The 21,361-nt window shown below is 40.9% G+C and overlaps 1 protein-coding gene and 1 long non-coding RNA gene across 2 annotated transcripts; both read left to right on the top strand.

The window, feature by feature from the left end:
- The first annotated feature begins 18,733 nt into the window (after positions 1–18,733).
- Positions 18,734–19,383, top strand: LOC306733423. Its single transcript, XR_013770944.1, has 3 exons — positions 18,734–18,777; positions 18,864–18,898; positions 19,311–19,383. It is a non-coding gene; the product is annotated as an uncharacterized lncRNA (long non-coding RNA).
- A 318-nt stretch (positions 19,384–19,701) lies between these two features.
- LOC306734470 (uncharacterized protein) lies at positions 19,702–21,181 on the top strand (the record flags this gene model as incomplete). The annotated part of the gene is made up of 6 exons (XM_079215827.1): positions 19,702–19,785; positions 20,084–20,122; positions 20,390–20,515; positions 20,610–20,739; positions 20,865–21,035; positions 21,171–21,181. Exons 2-6 carry the CDS (start codon positions 20,105–20,107, stop codon positions 21,179–21,181), a joined length of 456 nt encoding a protein of 151 aa, XP_079071953.1. The 5' UTR covers positions 19,702–19,785; positions 20,084–20,104.
- Between the last annotated feature and the right edge of the window lie 180 nt (positions 21,182–21,361).

The following is a 21,361-nucleotide window of genomic DNA, read 5'->3' on the forward strand; positions in this document are numbered from 1 at the left end:
CAAAAACGAAGACGTAGCAATAAATACAATTTTGCACATAGTTTTAATAACTAATGGAGAGTATTTTGGTTCTAAATAAAATGTGGTTATTATTTCTTACAATTAGGATAAACATGATTACAGCTGGCCGTTGTTGTTATTTCTATTCTTTTATGGGGTACACATAGAACACAACCCTTTTAAACTTTTAAACATTGTCTTTTTTAAGGACGTACGTTTTTGTTTGTTTTATTAAAGGACATCAAAACAATATAACAAGCAGGCAGAAGCTTATATATCATCTATGTCTACATGTTATAAGAAGATATTCCTAAAATAAAAGAAGAAGAAAGTAAAACAGACAAAGTTCAAATCTGCTTTTTTAATCACATTAACCCGTCGTCCTCGTCCCCTTCCTTCGTCTCCTTCAAATCATCCATAAAAAAATGTGAAGGCGTATTAAGCCACAGATTTATGACCCTGACATGTGCAGCCGCCGGTTTTGTCCGGTGTGGGTTACCGTGTGCACTCCCTGTCCCTGTTGCATGAAGGTTGACACCCATCTGTCTGTCGCTGGGCGTGAAGCTGAGGGCCCGGGGACTGCCAGGAGCCGCTGCTAACCACATAACCTGAAAGCTGTGAGGCCAACAAGGCTGGGTGTGCAGCTAAAAGGGGCGATGATTAGGGTTTTAAGTGTCCCACAGCAGCTAATGGCTATAATAAAAAATATGCAAAGTGACGATGGATACGTTTAATCGTCTACAAAGAGGAAATAAAACGCCCAATCGGGAGAAAAACTAATCAGAAACGGAAAACCGGTTGAACTGCATGTGAAAGTCAAACAAACATTTGAGCCCACCCGAAAACATCCCCTGCTTTATGGTCTGTTTGACTCTAAATTACCATAATTTACTAAATTAATATCATGCTGTATTGAAGAAGACTTGAAACTAGAGATTGAGACATAAACTCATGTTTACAATGTTTAGTCGCCCCCTGGTTGTCAGAATGCAGCTTTAACACATGAAGCATAGACTTCTATACAACCACAGGAGTTGCCCCCTTGTGGTCAGTAAAGAGAATGCAGCTTTAACACATGAAGCATAGACTTCTATACAACCAGAGGAGTTGCCCCCTTGTGGTCAGTAGAGAGAATGCAGCTTTAACACACAAAGCATAGACTTCTATACAACCAGAGGAGTCGCCCCCTTGTGGACATAAGAGAGAATGCAGCTTTAACACACAAAGCAGAGACTTCTATACAACCAGCAAAGTCGCCCCCTTGTGGTCAGTAGAGAGAATGCAGCTTTAACACACGAAGCATAGACTTCTATACAACCAGAGGAGTCGCCCCCTGGTTATCAGGAGAAAGAATACAGCTTTAACACATGAAGCATAGACTTCTATACAACCAGAGGAGTCGCCCCCTTGTGGTCAGTAGAGAGAATACAGGTTTAAGGCACTTCCGCATGATGCATTGACTTCTAGTGAGAAACGGCAGCTATCAGTATTAGCACCTTGCTAGTTCAACTGCAAAGTACAACCAGTTTGGTAGGCTGAAGCACGAGTGCCTTGCTCAGCAGCATCTCGACAGCCATCACGCTGGGAGGGTGAAACATTCCTCTGTCATCTTCCCTGCCCAGTTTTTTATTTTGCCAAGTTGAGGAAATAGAAGCCAAGTTGAGGAAAGATCCCCCGGTTGAAGATGGATACTAATTTGAGATTTCGCATTCCTCGTTGGTCTTGGCGGCGGCCACCGCCGGTCGTCACTGATCTGGAGTCAGGTTACCTCGAGTCACAAGTGATATCATTGGAGAGGGTCTGACCTTGTGTTTTTGGGCGGGGAGGTGGATGCTGCACATTCATGTGGGGACACAGACGAGCATGTGTGCATCACAGCTAAGCATCCTGGGTATCATTTAGCACCTCGCTGTTTTTTGGGATGCGAGGATCTCAATAATTTTGGTATTAAGTGCAGGTTTGTGCTACTTGTACGATACTTGAGTATGTTAATTTTGTCACTAAATACACCACTACATCTCAGAGGGAAGTGTTGTATTTTTAACTTTTCAGAGTCAGATTAATGTCGTCAATTACATACATTATTCTCAAATAATTGACAGTAATACATAGTTTATTTTTGATTTCACTTTTACTTCAGTAAAAACTTGAATGTATAACTTTGATAAGCAACCAAGGATTTCTACATTGCAGTATTGTTACTTTTTCCTTCTTTTTTAAAAGGATTTTACTGCGTATCTCAAAAAAGAAAAACAGCTTGCATGCATGCATTTTCCAGCTGATCCAAGATGCTTTTTAAATTTACCTCTGAGATGTAGTCGAGTAAAAAGTTCAATATTTACCTCTGAGACACACTAGAATACAAAGTACAATATATACCTTTGAGTAGTACTAGAATAAAAAGTACAATATTTACCTCTGAGATGTAGAATACAATTATAATGTAGCAGAAAATAAGTACCTCAAAAGTATTCCACTGGGAGTCAAAGATACACTGCAGTTTGAAGGTTATATTCAAGGGGAAGAAAGCAAATACTAACATTGTGTGTGTGTGTGTGTGTGTGTGTGTGTGTGTGTGTGTGTGTGTGTGTGTGTGTGTGTGTGTGTGTGTGTGTGTGTGTGTGTGTGTGTGTGTGTGTGTGTGCTTGTCTGGAAGGGGAGCTTGAGCCAAAAGATATTTATTTTAGGTTGTCATCGCTACCCTGACAGAGGCTTGAGGCGGTGACCTCACCATAAAGTACACACACACACACACACACACACACACACACACACACACACACACACACACACACACACACACCCTCGGAGCTCCGCCAGTCAGCTGTTGTGTCGTGTTCAGGTGTTAAACCCTGTGGTCCGGAGAGGGGATAAAAGGGATATATTCTTAATTTGATGCAAGCCCCAACTGAGAAAGATCCTTTAATGAAAATATTCATCGTCATATTTTGATAAACTGTTGATTCAGCAGTCTGAGTAGTCAAAATATTTGTATTATGAAAGACTAACGGCTCATATGCTGCAACCCCAGTCTCCTCCAAAGTGATGATGCTATACAACTGAACTGGTTTCTAAATTATGTTTTGAGGGAAAGGTTTCTTTCGGATTATGATCACAGTTTAAAGCTATTTGAAAAATGAATCCATTCAAAACTACTTTGTTATGATTAGGCAACAGAAGTTCTTTCTCCCTTCATTTAATTTGTGTCTCACAACTATTCATGCTGATGGATTTCTCATTTGGTACCTTTTATTGTCATTTGTATATTCATATTGTATTTTTTAAGATACTTTAAATTACTTATCGATGCATCTTGAATATATCTGATGTATTTGGGAGAGAGGCAGAGTGTTGATATATTCTTAATTGATTTATGGTGATAGAAACCGCTTATCACCACCAATACACTGTTTAAAATACCACTTGGAGCCTATAATATATGTATTACCTGAATTTCTGTGAGAATAGCACCGCAGTGTGGCAGAATAATGTTAAAACACGTATTATTCTGCTTTTCACACCCTTCTTTATTCAATGAGGAAATTAAATATATTATCTGTTTGTATATGAAGTGTTTATTAGTATAAACTTTTGGAAAATTACAATTAATTGTTATTTCTATGGTCTTGGTTTACAAATATTAACGGTTTATTACACAATGATTTACAATGAGAAAATGTGTTAAAAATACGACTGTTACCACAAATATATTCTCATAAATATAAATGACAAACAACACTACTGTTAATTATTGCAAACCAAGTCTACCTATGGGTAGATTGGTATTGGTAGATGGGTATTGATTAATCTCTTACAATCTCATATTTAAAAAAATGCCTTTAACAATTTTTGACAATTTATGGTTAAGTTATTTGTAGTTTATTAGTTGCAGATAAATGTTTCTCTTTTATGGACCAAGAAATGAATTAAGAACTAACTGATCATTTTAGCTTTGGTTTAAATTCATTCTCAATATAATCTATAACCTGTAAATACAAAAATGTTATTTTAAACATAGACTTTGATGTAGCCAGTGAAAGATACATGTAAACACAGTAAAGAGCCCTGCAACCAAAAACTCTAAACACAAGATTGTTTGAGTAGTTTATTTTAATGAAAGTAACTATGTGTATTTACTAAAGTACTGTGCTTAAATATGATTTTGAAACACTTGTACTCTTGTGTTTCTATTGATGCTACTTTATAGTTCTTCTCAATTACATTTTGGAAGCCAATATTGCACTTTGTACTCCTTCAGTCTGCAGATACTCATAATCAACACTTAATATTGCAACAAAAAAATTAGCTCTTTATTAACTGCAACATTTGTGACACATTAGTGCATTGATAATTAGAATCAGAATTGTTGATTCAGAATAATTTATTTTCCGTTGCACATACAAGGAATTTGACGAGGTGAAAGCTGCATAACAATAAAACTAGACATAGAATAAAACAAAAAAACATTATATATATATATGTATATGTATACTATATATATGTCATACATATATATATATTATATGTATATATTAAATATATATATTATATATATAAATATATATATTATATTTATATATATTATACATATATATTATACATATATGTATAATATATATGTATATGGACCTTGTGGTACTTTAGAGAGTTATTTATTTAGTTTTTATCTATACTTTTACTGAAGTAGGACCTTACCGTTATTTCACTTCCGCGCTTTTACTCTGAAGGCGTGAAACCAAAACCGGAAGTGTCCGCCATAGAGAAACCGCTTCTTTTAGGAGTTCCTGCCTGCAGACTGACTTCACGAAGATGAGTCCGAACCCACCAGAGACGTGAAAAACTCACAAATAGCGGAAGGTATGCGACAACAAAAACACCGCGCGACCACTCGCTTCTACTCGGTGTTCATCGTCTGAAACTCGTGTTAAACGTGTGTTTGTATCCGGGGTCCTCGTGAAGTCGTCCGCTTAGGGCCTGTTAGCAAGAGTACCCGAGCCAGCTGAGCCATTTTAGCTCTTTTTGGGCCAGAATGAGGGGCTGACGAGCACTGGTGTATGACGAGTACACGTTTATAACGTTATATGTTCCCATGTTGTGCCTCCTGGATCCGGCTTGTGTCCTACAATGCATCTCGAGGGTCAAGGAGGCTTACCGGAGGAGCTATGAGCGAGGAAACACCAGTGTGTCCTTTGCAGAAGTGTTTTCGGGACACGTAAACAAAGCAGTGTGACACACGGGTGTGATGATCTCAAACCACAGATACACATGTAACGGTTACTTTCTGTATCCGTTGCATTTATGTAAGATGAGATTCACCCGATGCTTATGTTTTTATACTGACTTTAGGCTGCATACCGCTATTATCCTGACATGATGGTTACTCTCCTCGCCTCCTTCTTCTCTGTCACCCTTCTAAGAGGTCTAAGGAGTTGAGGAAAGGAATTGATGAGGCACGAAATTAGGAAATGAGAAAGGCCCATTGTAGTTATTCCAAAAGCATGAAATAAAGTTAGAAGTAAACTTAATGGTATTCAACACATTCAGATGGCGACTCGGGGTGAGAGCAAGCGGCAACCTCCGAGTGAAGTCAATGCAGAAGTGTCTTAAGACGTGCATTATATCCACTGACCACCAGGGGGCGACTCTTCTGGTTGTATAGAAGTCTGAGGGAAATGACTACTTCTCACTAGGGTTGGGTACCGAGAACCAACACGTCCGGTAACTACCGGACCGAAAAGCAACGCAGATTTTAGTGCTTCCGAAACGCTACGATTTTGATGTATTGATACTCGTTACTTATAACAGCGTAGATCAGAGCGGACTTGCTGCTCCGCTGTCTGTTGTCCACCTGCATGCAGAGCGGGCTCAAGGGGGCGGGGCTCAAGGGGGCGGGGCTCGAGGGGGCGGGGCACAGAGATCGCTGTGACAGAGACACGAGCACAAGCTTTTGAACGTCCGTCCTCGGCTTGCTGGAACAAAGCTGTCCAGTTGATATTATGATGACGTATAGTCCATAAAACTCTCCAGTTGATATTAATGATGACGTGTAGTCCAGTAAAGCAGCAGTTTATAGAATCCAACGGTCTCTGAGTTCTGTTGCACACGTTCCCAATCAGGCCACCTGATGCTGGTGTCTGTTCTTTTTTTAAATATATATTGTTTATAGTTTGAAGCTGTAGTTTGAAGTTGAGTCTTTTGTATGTATTTATATTTATAGTATACTTTAAAGAGTTAATATATTGTTCAATTTGAAGAAGAAAAATTGCCAAGGTAATAAAAAAGTATCGGTTGAGGCACCGGTATTGGAAAAAAACCCAAACGATACCCTTCCCTACTTCTCACTTGATTTATTCCCTCAGTAAACATTGTAAACATGAGTTTATGTCTCAATCTCTAGTTTCAAGTATTCTTCAATACAGCATGATGTTCATTTAGTAAATGATGGTCCATTTAGAGTCAAATAAACCGTTAATCACTATGCTTTAGGCAAGCTTACTGTGATTGACAGGTCGCTGTCGCTACCAGAGCCAATTACGACGTCTCTTCATCACTCCTCCACATTCCAAATACAACTTCAGTTCACTGGTTGCAAAAAGTTAAGATGGTGACGTCCGCATTCCAAGATGGCGATGCCAAAGTCTGCGAACTCAAGGCTTCAGTCATCACAATGACTACATCCACTTCTTATATGCAGTCTGTGGGTGGGAGGGAATCTCTAGAATCTAGCGAGACAGGGATATGGCTGTGGTGAAGTGGTTCAAACATTTGACTGTACCTAAGCTGTGTGTGTTTAAACAATCAACCGTGGGCTATAAGTCTGTATAGAACTCCAAAAGAGTCCAGACAAAGGAGTGCAGCAACTCGATTGGAAGTTACATCCACATTGTTGAAGGAAAAAACACCGGCATGACCAGTCTGATATAATGGGCTAAAGCTGGGTAATGCAAAGCATTGTGTTTGTTTGCAAAGGGACATTTGTGACTTTGCCCTTGATGTGATAGTGCTGCTTCCCTCAACTTTGACTTGGAAAACACAGGGGAAGGTTATCACTGATATACCTTTTGGAATTGCTGCTGTTGTCCTTTTCCAGAGTGCCGGGTATTGAGGTCACTGGCCTCCAACCAGATGTTAGGCTAATTTTCTGTAACCGGTGTAGTATAGCTTCCTCAGAGTTAAAAACATAATCCGAGTGGCAACTATTAACAAATATTGCATGATAAACAGTCGAAATTCAGCGTTCATGGTACAAAACAATCTACACAGAATGTGTATTTGCTAAGATGACATCACATCTTGCTCGAGCAAATATTTAACCAGAATCAACTTTTTTTTCCTGCTCAATCCTGTGTTTGCTTTGCTCTGCATTAGCACCCCTGCTGCTTTTTTGGCTGAAGTTTTTCAGGCATACTCTGTCAGTCTGAACATTGCCTTAGCTATGTCCACACTACGACGTTTCTGTTTAGAAATGCAGATCTTTTTGTTTATGCCGAGCGTCCACACTACTTCAGATTTTAAAAACGCTTTCCAAAACAGACAGACAGGCGTTCCCAACTTGATTGGCTTCTCGTCATGATGTGTCGGCCAATATCCAAAGCCACGGTATCAGGACTGAAAAAGTGTCTATTTGAGTATATAGAGGAAGATCTTTAGCGTCAAGCTAGACCTTTTACTATTGAAGAGTAGTATATTAATATTATTTTCTGTAACTTCCTGTTTACACCGCCATGCGTGTACGTGAATAGTAATGTGATATTCGTTAGGCGTGCACGGAACTCATTTCTAAAACGATGAGGGTGTGGACGTAAATCGTTTTCGTTTTAAAACCCTGGTTCAAAACAGAAAGGTATTGGTGTGGATGGAGCCTTAATCTGGGCCTCACCACTTGTCTTTGTTTGTTTCTCTCTGTGACTCTCAATTTGCTTTTATCGGTAGCAGTTTTGAGCAAATTTGTTGTCTTTGAGACAACAGGACAGAGCAAGCCATACAGTGTGTCCGAAATTAATTATTACTTACTACTATATAGTGTTCTATACTGTGAGTTATACACTACCAGCATTAAGTGCAGTGTTTTCAGGTTGGTTGTCTAATTCCTTCGGTATGATCTAATGTCACCTGAAATGGAAATTGCGGTTCTGGTCTGTTACATTTTGCAATGTGCATTGTCTGCTGGTGCCAGTCTAAATCCACTGTTTCCACCAGAGATAAACATGGGAAAAAAATAAAGGTGTTTGTGTCTGTTCTCGATATGTCCTGTTTACAGCAGTTACCTTGTTTTCCATCATTACTGATATTTTGTTGCCTTTGCCTCCTCTGTTCTTTCTTGCGAGTGAAGACTCTGAAGTGAAATGGACTAAATGTATGCGTGTCCGACAGCACCAGAGTGGACGACTCAAGAAGAGACCATCCAGATGATGGATTTAACCCATCCGAGATGCTGAAGTTCAATCCCATCCAATAACCCCATCCTTTGTTTTGTTTTTTGTTGTTGTTTTTTTACTTTTCAGCTTTGCATTGCTATCGGAGAGTTGTGCGTCTTCTCCCGTTCCCCGGCCCCTAACAAGCTCCTTACTTGGAGGTCTCCACAGGAGCTCGCTCCTGCTTGGCCAGCAGGCTGCATCCTTGCGGCTGGCTCAACTGAAAGCCCAGCTAGCAGTGACGCAGATAAACAATGCTCTCGCTGTTGGCAGCCGAGCCGCGACCTTGACGTCACACTCACCTGCTGGCTACATACCCGCAACACCCCCCTCCCCAACTGCTGCGGCCATCCATCTCCTTAACCTTCTGAAGATCGCAAACACCATGTCCCATCCCCTGTATAACCCCTATACCGCTGGGAACCAAACAGCCACCCAGGGGCAGTATGGACTCTCCAGTGGACAGGCAGGGAGGGACCCTCGGATGGGCCCTTCTCACCTTGGACCTGGGTCCAGCTTCAGCTCTTCTGGAACTTCTTCTGTGACTTCGGCCAACTCTGGAGGAATACCTCCGTTGCTGCTGCCTCAGTCGATGAGCTACAGGCCTCCTGAACAAAGTAGGACCATAATAGACCAGAACATTGAGAGGTCTATTGACATGCATATTAGTAGGGCCAGAGAGGAGGTGAGGCTTCTTGGCAAACCAGTGCATCAGCAGCCAATAGACTCTCGATTTACGAGCACTCAAAGGGAGTGTCTCTCTTCAGGCACAGGAATGGTCTCCTACCCTCAACCAATGTCCTCAACCTCTGCTTCTCTCGGACATAGATACCCGGGAGTTGAAAGTGGCAGTAGCTCCTCGGACTGGTCATCTAACTACGAAAGACCCACTATCAATGAACCCTCTAAGTTTTATTCATCGCCTGCTTCGTCTAACTATGCAAGCGGTGGTGATGGTAGGTTTATTGCCTCCAGTGAAAGAGAACGTGATATGCCGTCCATTCCAGGGTTAGGCGATTTTAACAAACCCGTTCCGGACAAGCTTGCAGCCCTTACAGATTCCAATCAACACAAGTACAACTCTGAATCAGCTTCTAACATCCTTTTGCATTTTGGACTTGAAAAAGAGGACTTGGAACAGCTCATCTCGTACCCCGAAGACCAGATCACCCCTGCTAACCTGCCATTCATCTTGCGGCAAATTCGCATTGAAAAGACCAAAAGAGATACAACTGCAGCTCAGTCAAAATCCTGCCCCAAACCCCAACCCACCAGAATGAGTCAATCAGGAGCGGTTGGGGTGGGCCAGGAAGACATTTCATCGGCTTTTCTCCAGCCGAGTAATGTGATTGACTATGGACATACAGGCAAATATACTGGAGGGACTGCGGACGAGATTGGAAGGACCAGTGGCAGTAGAGATAACAGTGGTGGAAGTATGTTGCCGCTGGACACTTACAATAGTAGCAGACACGGTCGAGAACCAGTGCAAAAAACAGAGGTGAAAAGCAGTGCCTCTGGTTTTTGTCGTGACCAGGCGAGTTCTGATTCCAGTTTCGGCTCTGTGCACAGTTCAACACTGAGCTTTCTGGCTGCCCCAAGCAATGATCAGACTAAAAGATTGCAAACCCAAGAAATCGTCTATCTGAAAGACACAGACATCAGAGTTGTCAAGCCTGAAGCCTCCAAACCCGTTCCTTTGAAACAACCAGAGGCAGATCGCCAGTCACAGTCAACAGCGAAAACCCAACCTCCCTCCAATTTGTACCGTGGTGTGCATCCCAACAGAACTGGCCTTGTGGTCATTGACAGTAATGACACTCGTCGTAATAAGAACCTGAGTAAGAACCCCAGACAAGGGTTAACCGTTGCTGAGGAGATGAAAAAGCAACAGAAGCAGCAGCAGCCGCTGCAGCAGACGCAGAAGTTGCAGAAGCAGCCGCTGCAGCAGACGCAGCAGTTGCAGAAGCAGCCGGTGCAGCAGACACAGCAGTTGCAGAAGCAGCCGGTGCAGCAGACACAGCAGTTGCAGAAGCAGCCGGTGCAGCAGACACAGCAGCAGCAGCCGGTGCAGCAGATGCAGAAGCAGCCCATGCAGCAGCAACATACGCAGCCAGTATCACAAGCCATGTGGCCTCCGTTTTTTCCTCCTGCAAAATCGGTTCCCCCTCCATCTCACATGCCCAACATCACTGGTGCCATGCAACGTCCGGTGTTTATTCCTGGTGGTCCTCCCCCCATCATTAGTCCTTCAGCTCTGTCTCAGCCAATCCCAGATCTGATGGACCTCATTCATCTGATGCCACCTTCCAACAGGCCGCCTCCGGCAAAGGCTGCAGCCTCCAAGGGCCTGCCAACAGCGACCATGATGCATGATTATGCAGCGGCCTCACCAAGAATCTTTCCCCATACCTGTTGTCTGTGTAGCAGAGAATGTCTTCGTATGCAGGTGAGTGGAAGTCTGCACTCTGTTCCCTCTCCCTTTCGGAAATTGTGGGATATTTATTCCAATATCTAAAAAGTCTGTTATTTTTTTCGTTCTGAAATACTCTTTTAAATTGTATATTTCTAAACTTTTTGTGGAAACTGAATAGATTTGGTTTAAGGGCGATACTTTCTTCTTCTTTTTTACGTTCACTGATTTGGATGTACTGTAAACCAAAAAAACAAAGCGGCAAAAATGCCAGTCACAGCTGTTTTTGTCATCTGTAATCCAAGTTCACAATGTTTGATTAACATGTGATTTTGACTTAAAACTCTTGTTAGTTCACCATTGTCTAGTTTAGACAGATGATGATCATTAATAAGAACGTAATTGGTATGAGACTATTACCTTTTACAGTGATGACTGTAGCATAATTTGATTAAAAAACATGCGGCCAACTTCTGGGACGGTTGTTGAAAATGAAACCAAGGGCTTAGAAGACCTGACCAGCAAGAATCTGCACATCTGAAGAACTAGTGCATCAGAGGATGGAAGAGGACTGTTTCCCTTCTTTCTCAGTTTTTTTGGCTTTTTTCCCCATGTTGTATATGCCGTTAAAATACTATGAAACAGTGGTTAATTGTTGTATATAGAGATGCACTGATGCCTATTCTGATATTGGATATTGACTTGATACTGACTCAAATAGCTAGATTGGGTATTGTTGACAATCTGATATTGGATACCATTATTGTTATGAATAACATTTCAGTACATTTATATCTATGCATTTCTTTGAAAAATTGAACAAAGCAATTTTTAGGTCAAGCCTGATGTTGCATTTCTTTTAAAATAAGGATCCCAATCACTTCCACACAGTGAGCTAAACATCGGTCCTCCGTATCGGCCAATATCCAAAGCCAAGATCTTGGTGATCGGACTGAAAAAGTTAGATCAATGCTAGTTGTATAATTTGTGCTTCTTTCTATTGGAACTATCAGTTATGCATTCTGTTACTTGCATTAATTTCATATCTAACAGTAGATATATCATTTTGTAATATTGGTATATATGGAATATTATTGTGGAGTCAATCTCCCTTTTTGTGTCCTAATAATATTCCAACCACAATCGTTCACCTGAAGTCACCAGCGTCGTACAAACCACACAATCAGCAGTCAGTCCCCTTGGGACATCACATTTCAAAAAATTTCAAAAAACGACAACAACCAGGAACTCCCAGTTCCCACGTCTTCACAGTTTCCACATCTTCTCGCCGACTCCAGAGGTCTCACTTGTGTGTGTTTGCCCTGATCCTGCTACCTGATAGTGACCTCTGCTGAGAAGATGTTCAGCGTGCTTCAGGAAACTTTCTGACGCAAGATTGAAGAACCAGACTGAAGAACCAGACATTGCACTATCAAGAACCCAAAGAAGAACTCTTAATTGTGGTTGCTTGTTACTGGCACTCCTATACTTGCAATATTTCATGATAGTGAATTGTTTCCATTGAACTTGGAAGTTGACCAAAAGTCTGCTGTAATTATAAAGAAAAAGAGCTTCTAGATTTCTAAAGGATTTCATGTCCTGAATGATTTTGTCCATGTGATACTTGTTTTCATGTGTATTTCTCAATACTTTATTTAAACACTTTCTTTACTGCTGGAGTGTGACAGCTCTTCATTTTGGCTCAAGGTTGTCTTCGTCCCTCAGATGAGTGTTGACTGAAGATTGAAAGAAACCAGATTAAAAATGCTTCTTTTTTTTTTAAGACTCTCTTAATAATATCAACACATTCACCACAAACTGTACACAAGAGCAGAGAACACTTGGACTTGGAGAGACTCAACAGTTTCTTTCTGGCTGCTGTGATGTTGAATAATCTGTTGTCAGACGATCACAAAGATGAGTTAATGCTGATAGCAGTTTGTGATGATGAGGAGGACTTTCTAACGCTGTGCTTGTTGTTCCGATTACTAGGATTGGATCACCCACCAGAACACCAGTCTTCACCTTGAGAACTGCAAAGTCCTCCGTAAACAGTCAGTTATTTTTTTTTCTTTTTAACTTTTCCCGATTTAAAGATCTTTGTATCTTGAAGGGTCTTTCTTGAACCCATATTGTTGGGAACTTCCGTCAGGGTTAATATTTGGTTCTTTACGGTACCTCCTATGGTTGTCATGTTCTGCAGAATCCATGCTATTCCTTGATACTATCTGACATTAGAAGTATTCCCTAAATACAACTGCTTTATGACTGCCTACCTCACCACAGAGACCTTTGTCAAAATGTGGCCTCTTTGTTGTTTTTAATAGGTGTGTTTCATTTGTTTGTTTTTTCAACAGATACCCGGATTGGGATGGTGAGATTGCTCTCCGGTAAGTTTGATGCACTTGGCCGACACTGTAGTCAAATTTATTGTTCATGTAGGTTGCGTTAACTCACACGACACATTTGAATTGGTCTTTCTGCACGGCCACAAAGTCATGACCCCCTCCCACCCCCCATCGAAATGTTGCCTAATTCAGGGCTAGAATCCATTCAGATCCATCAAACATTTTGCACCCGGAATCGGTTGTACCATGTTGATTTTGGAAAACGTTTCTATCGTTTTGAATGAATTTCACATCTATGTCTCTCCAGTGCTGCAGGTAAAGATGCCAAGGCCTCGCCCTCGACCTCTTCACAGACTTACCAGCATCGTCAGAAAGCCAGACATGGAAGCCGCTCCCGTTCTCGCTCCCACTCCAGCTCGCCTAGTACCCGTCGGTACTACAGTCGCCGATTACAATCACCGATCAACTCCAGATACACTCGCAGGTCTGTGATGCATACATTCTAAAAAAGGCAATACTTGAATTTACCAAACTTGTAACTTGAACCTTTAAAATGCCTGTGTCAACATTTTTGGATTTGTCACCCCTTGAGAACTATATTTTTAAGATTGTCTTTAACTTTGATCTGTCTGTACTCTTACCAGGTCCCGGTCTCGTTCTAATTCCCCATGGTATGCCAGCAATACTCTCTCCCGCTACCGGTCACGTTCAAGGAGCCCTGAGAGCCGATCCTCGCCAAGGAGAAGAGACGATAGATGGTCATCTCCCAGGAGAAGCCGCGAGAGACAATCCTCTCCGAGGTGGAGTGATGAGAGACGGTCGCCATCGAGGAGGACCGACGAGAGAAAGTCGCCATCGAGTAGGCGCTACGAGAGACGGTCTCCATCAGGGAGGAGTGACGAGAGACAGTCGGCATCAAGAAAGCGAGACGAGAGACAATCGCCATCAAAGAGGAGCAAAGAGAGACGATCCCCCAAACGAAAGCAGAGCAGCACAGACAGCTTGGTTAAGAAACTTCTGGAAACATCAGGTTTGAGAAACTGCTAGCATTTTAACGACTTAACACCATGTTTAAAGACTTATTTTGTGTGGGAACGTACCTGCGTTTTTTAAAAACCAATCCCCCCTGAGCGATTGTTATATAAAACTGTTTTATGAAGAAGAAAAAAAAGACCAAAACGGCTGTATTTGGATGTATTGAACACCATAAGTAATATACAAGTGAAATATATGGTTTGGTACATGAGAAAATTCAAATGTCACAGATGTGCGCAAATGTGCCCCAATGCAAATTTTGGAGACCTCGCATGAATTTTCTTTGTACTAAACCCTCTCTAACTTTGTTCTGCTTCACTTTATCAAAGTCAACCTTTGCAGAAAGAATGTTCACATATTGTGCTATGATTTGGGTTAGAGAATGTTCACATATTGAGCTATGATTTGGGTGAGAGAATGTTCACACATTGAGCTATGATTCCGGTTAGAGAATGTTCACATATTGAGCTATGATTTGGGTTAGTGAATGTTCATATATTGAGCTATGATTTGGGTTAGTGAATGCTCACATATTGAGCTATGATTTGGGTTCGTGAATGTTCACATATTGAGCTATGATTTGGGTTAGAGAATGTTCACATATTGAGCTATGATTTGGGTTAGTGAATGTTCACATATCGAGCTATGATTTGGGTTAGAGAATGTTCACATATTGAGCTATGATTTGGGTTAAAGAATGTTCACATATTGCACTATGATTTGGGTTAGAGAATGTTCACATATTGAGCTATGATTTGGGTTAGAGAATGTTCACATATTGAGCTATGATTTGGGTGAGAGAATGTTCACATATTGAGCTATGATTTGGGTTAGAGAATGTTCACATATTGAGCTATGATTTGGGTTAAAGAATGTTCACATATTGTGCTATGATTTGGGTTAGAGAATGTTCACATATTGTGCTATGATTTGGGTTCGTGAATGTTCACATATTGAGCTATGATTTGGGTTAGAGAATGTTCACATATTGAGCTATGATTTGGGTTAGAGAATGTTCACATATTGAGCTATGATTTGGGTGAGAGAATGTTCACATATTGTGCTATGATTTGGGTTAGTGAATGTTCACATATTGTGCTATGATTTGGGTTAGTGAATGTTCACATATTGAGCTATGATTTGGGTGAGAGAATGTTCACATTGTGTAATGATTTGGGTTAGAGTTGGACCTTACAGCTGCAGCATTTCAAAGAAATAATCATCCTGAAAGTGCTTTTTTTCGAGGCGGACCTGAAACCTGTGTGTCTTCTTCATTTACTCTTAACCAGTAACATATAGACTGATATTTACACATCTGAACAAAATCTCACATGTGTATTATTATTATTATTATTATTATTATTATTCAAATAGCCCTAGTGCAGAGATACACCCTTTTTAGTTTGGGTATGCAATTTTCGAGCAGAGACTTAAAAATAGGTTGGTTTTAAAGCGCAATGTGAAGTTGAATGCCACAGATAGAACCTGTTATTTGTGTGGTTTTATACACAATATTTAAGGAATACTCTTTTGAGACATGCGCTTAATTGCTGTGTGTGAGATGAGTAAAACGGCACTTACAGTAGTGAGCTGTTGACTGCAAGTACCCAGAGACCTTTTCAGCATTACCTTTTTACTTGAAGCAGTGCTTCTCACAGAGATATCTATTTTGTGCAATTTTTTTACTGCCCTTTCCAGTGGTTCAGATGCAAATGTTGTAAGTAGTAAATATGATAACAGCTCATGAAGTAAGAAAGCTGTGGTCTCTTTACGACTATATGATCTTTAACTCTAAATGTTTTCATCTTACAATAGAGACTGAATGAGACTTTTTAATCACCAAACACTGATCTTTTCGTCTGACACTGTTTTCGTCTTTGTCCCTCTAGCTGTCCAGTCTCTTTCAAATCAGTCTGACCTGGAGACCATGGTTAAAACTCTGGCTCCTGCCTTAATGGCCGAGCTCGCCAAGATGAAGTCCTCATCATCCTCCTCTGCTTCCATTGGGGGAAAGCCCTCCTCGTCTTGTTCCTCGTCCTCTACAGCAAAGAAGAAGGAGTTGACCAAAAGGCCTTCGAAAGCACCTCTCAGCCTGCAAAGCAAAGCAAGATCTCATTCAAAGACTACGGTTAGTGTGTGAGTGAGTGATTTACCAGAGAAACTTGGCAACATACAGTCTAACATCTGGTAAGCTGTTTCTTTCATTTGAAATGATACTTTGTTGCGTCATCACTCGGTTGCTAGGATAGGAATGATGGCAATGCTCAGGGACTGGAGATGGAAATTACCATCAACACTTTTTTGAGATGACTGTATTTTTGTACTAAATAGACTCAACAGACTAAAAAAAAAAACTAACCCAGATCCATTATATTTAGTTGAAAGTTTGTTTTTTTCTCTCTCTGCTCAGTCTGATAAATCTTCGCATCCAAATGAGGTGACTCTGGAAGGTGATTTTAGTGACATCTCTCACAATGATGTGTTAGAGGCTGTGGAGATCTTTGGAAAAACCAAGTCGCTTGTAAGGTACCGGTCTACATACAAGGTATGCAAAGAAAGAAGCTTATATTTGCTAATGCTTTGCCCTTTCATGCTAAATTTGTTCTTGACAATCAAATGCATGGATGTGTATGTTTGTGTGTGCGCATATGTAGGCACATGTGATATTCGAGAGAGAGGAAGACGCAAAGAAATTGAAGAGCTTGAAGACCATCAATGTGAAAGGACATATACTCACTGTGGTCAGAGACAAGGTATTACACTTTTTGTCTTTCTGTCTCTGGGAAATATACATACTAATATTTGTCAGCAGGATTCTATATTCCCATTTTAATTTCCATTGCTAATCTAAAATAACGTGTCTAATTTTTTTTTTCTCCAGGAGACTGTTTCTAAGGAGCGAAAGAAGCCTTCCCAGAAGTAAGATATGTTTTCACACAGACCTCTTTTTAACAGTGATGATCTTGTTTTCATCAATATATTACTATCAATATTCAGTTGCTGCCAGAATGTGTGCCTCAGCATATGTTTTTGTGGGAGTTGAGTAAAAGCCACTCCAGGATCTCAACCTGTGAAGTATAGCACTATTTTATAGTGAAGACCATTTGAAACCGTGACATTGACTTTCTGCCTTGAACCTTGAATTTCTACATTTTCTCCAACATGATCAATGCAACTCTTCTTTTGTTCACAGACATCCTGCCGTGTCCAGCGTCTCCACACCTCCAACCACGTCCACTACCACGACAAAGGTCCTTCTCCCGACACCTACTTCTCTTCCCCCGCCACCTCGCGTGCCTTTAATCAAAGGGGCTAAAAAGCCTCTACTGTCGCATTCTGAAACCAAAAGACCGACAACTGGCAAACTTAGGAAAAGTGCAGCGACTGCCTCTCAAGCAACGAGCTTGGTTTCAAAGGGGAAAATCGTCTCAGCTAAGCCGATAAATATAATGGGGAAAACAGGAAAGTTGCTTGGGAATAAAATGGGGAAAACAGGAAAGTTGCTTGGGAATAAAATGGGGAAAACAGGAAAGTTATCTGGGAAGGGACCTGTGAGAAAGACCCTGGTAAATAAAAAAACATCACCAGGATCCAAGTCCACGACTCATCAGCGTGACGTAAAAGAATCTGAAACCAAGGTTCAAGAAGCTGTGCTGAAAGACACAGCCGAGGTTGTTGAGAAAGAACTTGAAAACGTACTTGATGAAGCGCATGGCGCTGACCCAATGGAGGTTGGTGGGATGGGAGTTGAAGTGGAAGAGCCCATGGTAGTAGGAAGTTGTGCCGAGGAAGGAGAAAAATCAACAACCACGGAGGCTGCACCAGAAACTTCAGCACCAGAAACTTCAGCAGCAGAAACTTCAGCACCAGAAACTTCAGCACCAGAAACTTCAGCAGCAGAAACTTCAGCACCAGAAACTTCAGCAGCAGAAACTTCAGCAGCAGAAACTTCAGCAGCAGAAGGTTCAGCAGCAGAAGGTTCAGCAGACAAATCCATCGACAGTCAACCAGCAAACATTGAAGTTGACGCGGGGCCAACAGAAACCTCACAGCACCTCCAGCAAAGCACCTCGTCAGAACCAGAGTCCACTGCACGACGACCGGAGAGCGAGGCGGAGGCTTCACAGGTGACTCAGCAGGCGGCAGGAAGCTCAACCGAAGCTGCTGTGGAGACGAGGCTGCCGGGTGGAGGGGTGAAGACGAAACCAAAGAAAAAAGGTGTGTTGGACACCTTTTTGAATGGATGGATGGTGAAGTATGTTGAAGTGTGGCCAGATGGGTCCTTATTCTGTAAAAACCATACATCTCCATAGAGTCAACTTTCATGAGCAAACAACCTCATGGTCAGTTTTGGAGCAATGCATTTATTTATTGTGTATAGACTTTTTCTTTTTAGGTTAAGCAAATGAATGTTTAAAGTATAATGTTTAAATAGGGTTTTCTTTAGCTCATCCATCTAACCTCAACAATTATTTTTCTGTGGATCCTATGATTGCAGCCAAGAAGGCTTTTGGTGGTCTGACCTTTGGGGAGACGATTCAAAACCGCCCAATTCCATACAAAATACGTAAGCAATCTAAGAAAATGTCTGATTGTCTAATTCACAGCCTTTCTCTATTTTGTTTTATATTTTTTGTTGTCTCTCCTTCACAGCGTGCTTCAATCAGAAGAATTGCTTCACGCAAAGGGTAAGTTTCCTCAAATCGCTTGTATGAAGTGCTGTATTGACACATGTAGTTTTCCTAAATATATAAGGATACAGGCTTTTTTTTGTGGCTATAAAAACACATTTTGTTTTTATTTTTTATCCATGTAATATTGTTCAATGAATCTACGGCTCTTTAAAATCCTGCTCTTTGACTGACGTGTCACTTATGATTTCATCACCTTATTCTAACTTGATTTTATGCTCTTGTTTAGATAATAACTGCAGTGCAACAGTTCTTATTGAAGCAGCATTTTTAGAATTAGCAGAAAGGGTGGCGGGTTATCTTCCTTATGCAAGGGTGAATCTTCATTTATTAACAAATGTAAACAATTATTGCCTTTTTGTTTTTAATTATTTACTCCTCCCTTCTTTATTTTCCTTCCTTTTCCCAGTTTATGAGACTTGGCAAGAAGCAGTTGTACATAACCAACCTGCCGAACTATGACCACAGCTGCTACACAGAGGACGACCTTGTCCAGCTGCTCACGCCATTTGGGTTTCAATATGCAGAAGACAACATCTACATTCTTCCCCAGACGTGCATGGTTTGTTTGGTTTATTAATCGTACGTTTTTCATTTGACAGATCATGTATCTTGAGATTTTTGGATACTTATTTTTTATATACTATTGGTGCCTATATTAGACTAATTTTAAACACATTTAAAATATGTGAAAAAGTAGCTTGAACAAGTAAATAGAAGTAGTAATACATTTTGGTCTCGGTTTTCCTCAGGCCTTCGTCTTCATGCGGCAAGTTGTGGATGTGCTCAACGTGATGAAGGCCTCCTCCGGAAAGAAGGGCATTTTTTTCAGAGGGAATAGACTCACTTTCAATGTTCTTGCAAACAACTTTAATTTGGCACCGGTAAGCACGGACACTATTCTGTTTGTATTTACTGTTTTTTTTATAGAAGAAGTAAATTCAACACTAAAAGAAATAATAATGAAAAAACAAGCAAATTGGTTAAAAACCGAGCGTGTTTTTCTGCGTCTCAAAGGTGGGGAAAAATAACCCACACACCATCCCATTCATGGTCCTATTTATACAAAATAAATGTATACACTCTTAGTCTGTATTGTAGCAACGTTGGATGAGTGTGATAGGTTGTGGAAATGTATCTTTGTATTCTAAATAAATGCTCACTCTGTTGTTTCTGTTTCAGTTCCCTTTTTATAAAACACTGATGAAGCTGATGCAGTATGTAAGTATTATGCCCACACTCAATTCCATCTCCTTTTTCTAAGCTACACTTGGGTTTTAAAATAAGTTCTAAATGTCACTTTTGTATGTTCAGATGCCTTTGACTGAGACATCTTAACTCTCATTTGTCTGTCAACAGTTGTGTAAAAACAGTGAAGGGAATACAGGAAGCTTGTTTAAGATATTGTCTTTTACTTTGAAAAACTGTGTGTCTCTGTGCTCTTTTTAACTTTTGGTTTTGGATGTTCACTTCCTGTTCCTGATGCAGCCAGTAATTGTCGATGCATCCAGAATTGTCTACATCAAGAACATTTCCTGCACTGAGGCCTTTCAACTCAGACAATCTTTGAAGAAAATCCAATCTGTCAGGAACTTCTTTCCTTTCCTCAACAAGGTATAAACAAACACATGCGAGTATTTCTGTTTTAAGTGGCTTTATAAAGGACTTCCTGTCATTCTTACTTGTCCCGTATGTTTACGTGTTCCAGGTATTTGTAGAATTTGCCTCCGTTCGCCATGCTGATCGGCTCGGAGTTTGGTACAGTTTGCTGAAACACGCCCCTGCGCACAAAATCTACAGGCTGAAGATACCAGACGTTGACCCAACTGGAATACAACGTAAGTGTCTGTTTTGGGAATGTCACTGAGACAAGTCAGGAAGTGATGCAAATTTGCACAGACATTGGCAAAGGCATACATCTGGGAGGCAGAACTCTTTAACATGTTTTGTTGTTGTTTTGCAGCACCAAAAGTTCCCAAGAACGCAATACCTCCCTTCAAGGATGCTGTTACCGGGGCGACCGTCCCGTCGATGGAATTTGGCATTCCGCTGGACACCGTTGGCCCGTTTTGGGTCACGCTGAAGAGTCATCCCTTCCTGTACCCGACCACGTGTCCTTGGTTCATCATCCCAAGTAAGGGAGCAATTCTTTTAACAATCTAATTTAAATGTTTGATTCTGCCAAATGTGTTGCAACCTATTCAGTCAAGTAATTGTATTTGCTTATGTTCACTTTTTATCCGAAGATCACCTGACTGTCCACATTCAGGAGGACATTGAGGTAAGCCCATTTCAATTCAACTTTCCTATCATATGTATCATATCAATAATTTAGGGTCATCAACTTTATACGACCTTCAGTTTTTGGATCAAGTAGCTTGTGAGAAGTGAGGTGTGCTAACTTTTAGAAGTGCACCACGACACGTCAATCTGTATTTAGCTAAATAAACATCATATTGC

This window comes from Taurulus bubalis (assembly GCF_910589615.1).
Source record: "Taurulus bubalis genome assembly, chromosome: 3".
In the NCBI taxonomy this organism is placed as follows: Eukaryota; Metazoa; Chordata; class Actinopteri; order Perciformes; family Cottidae; genus Taurulus; species Taurulus bubalis.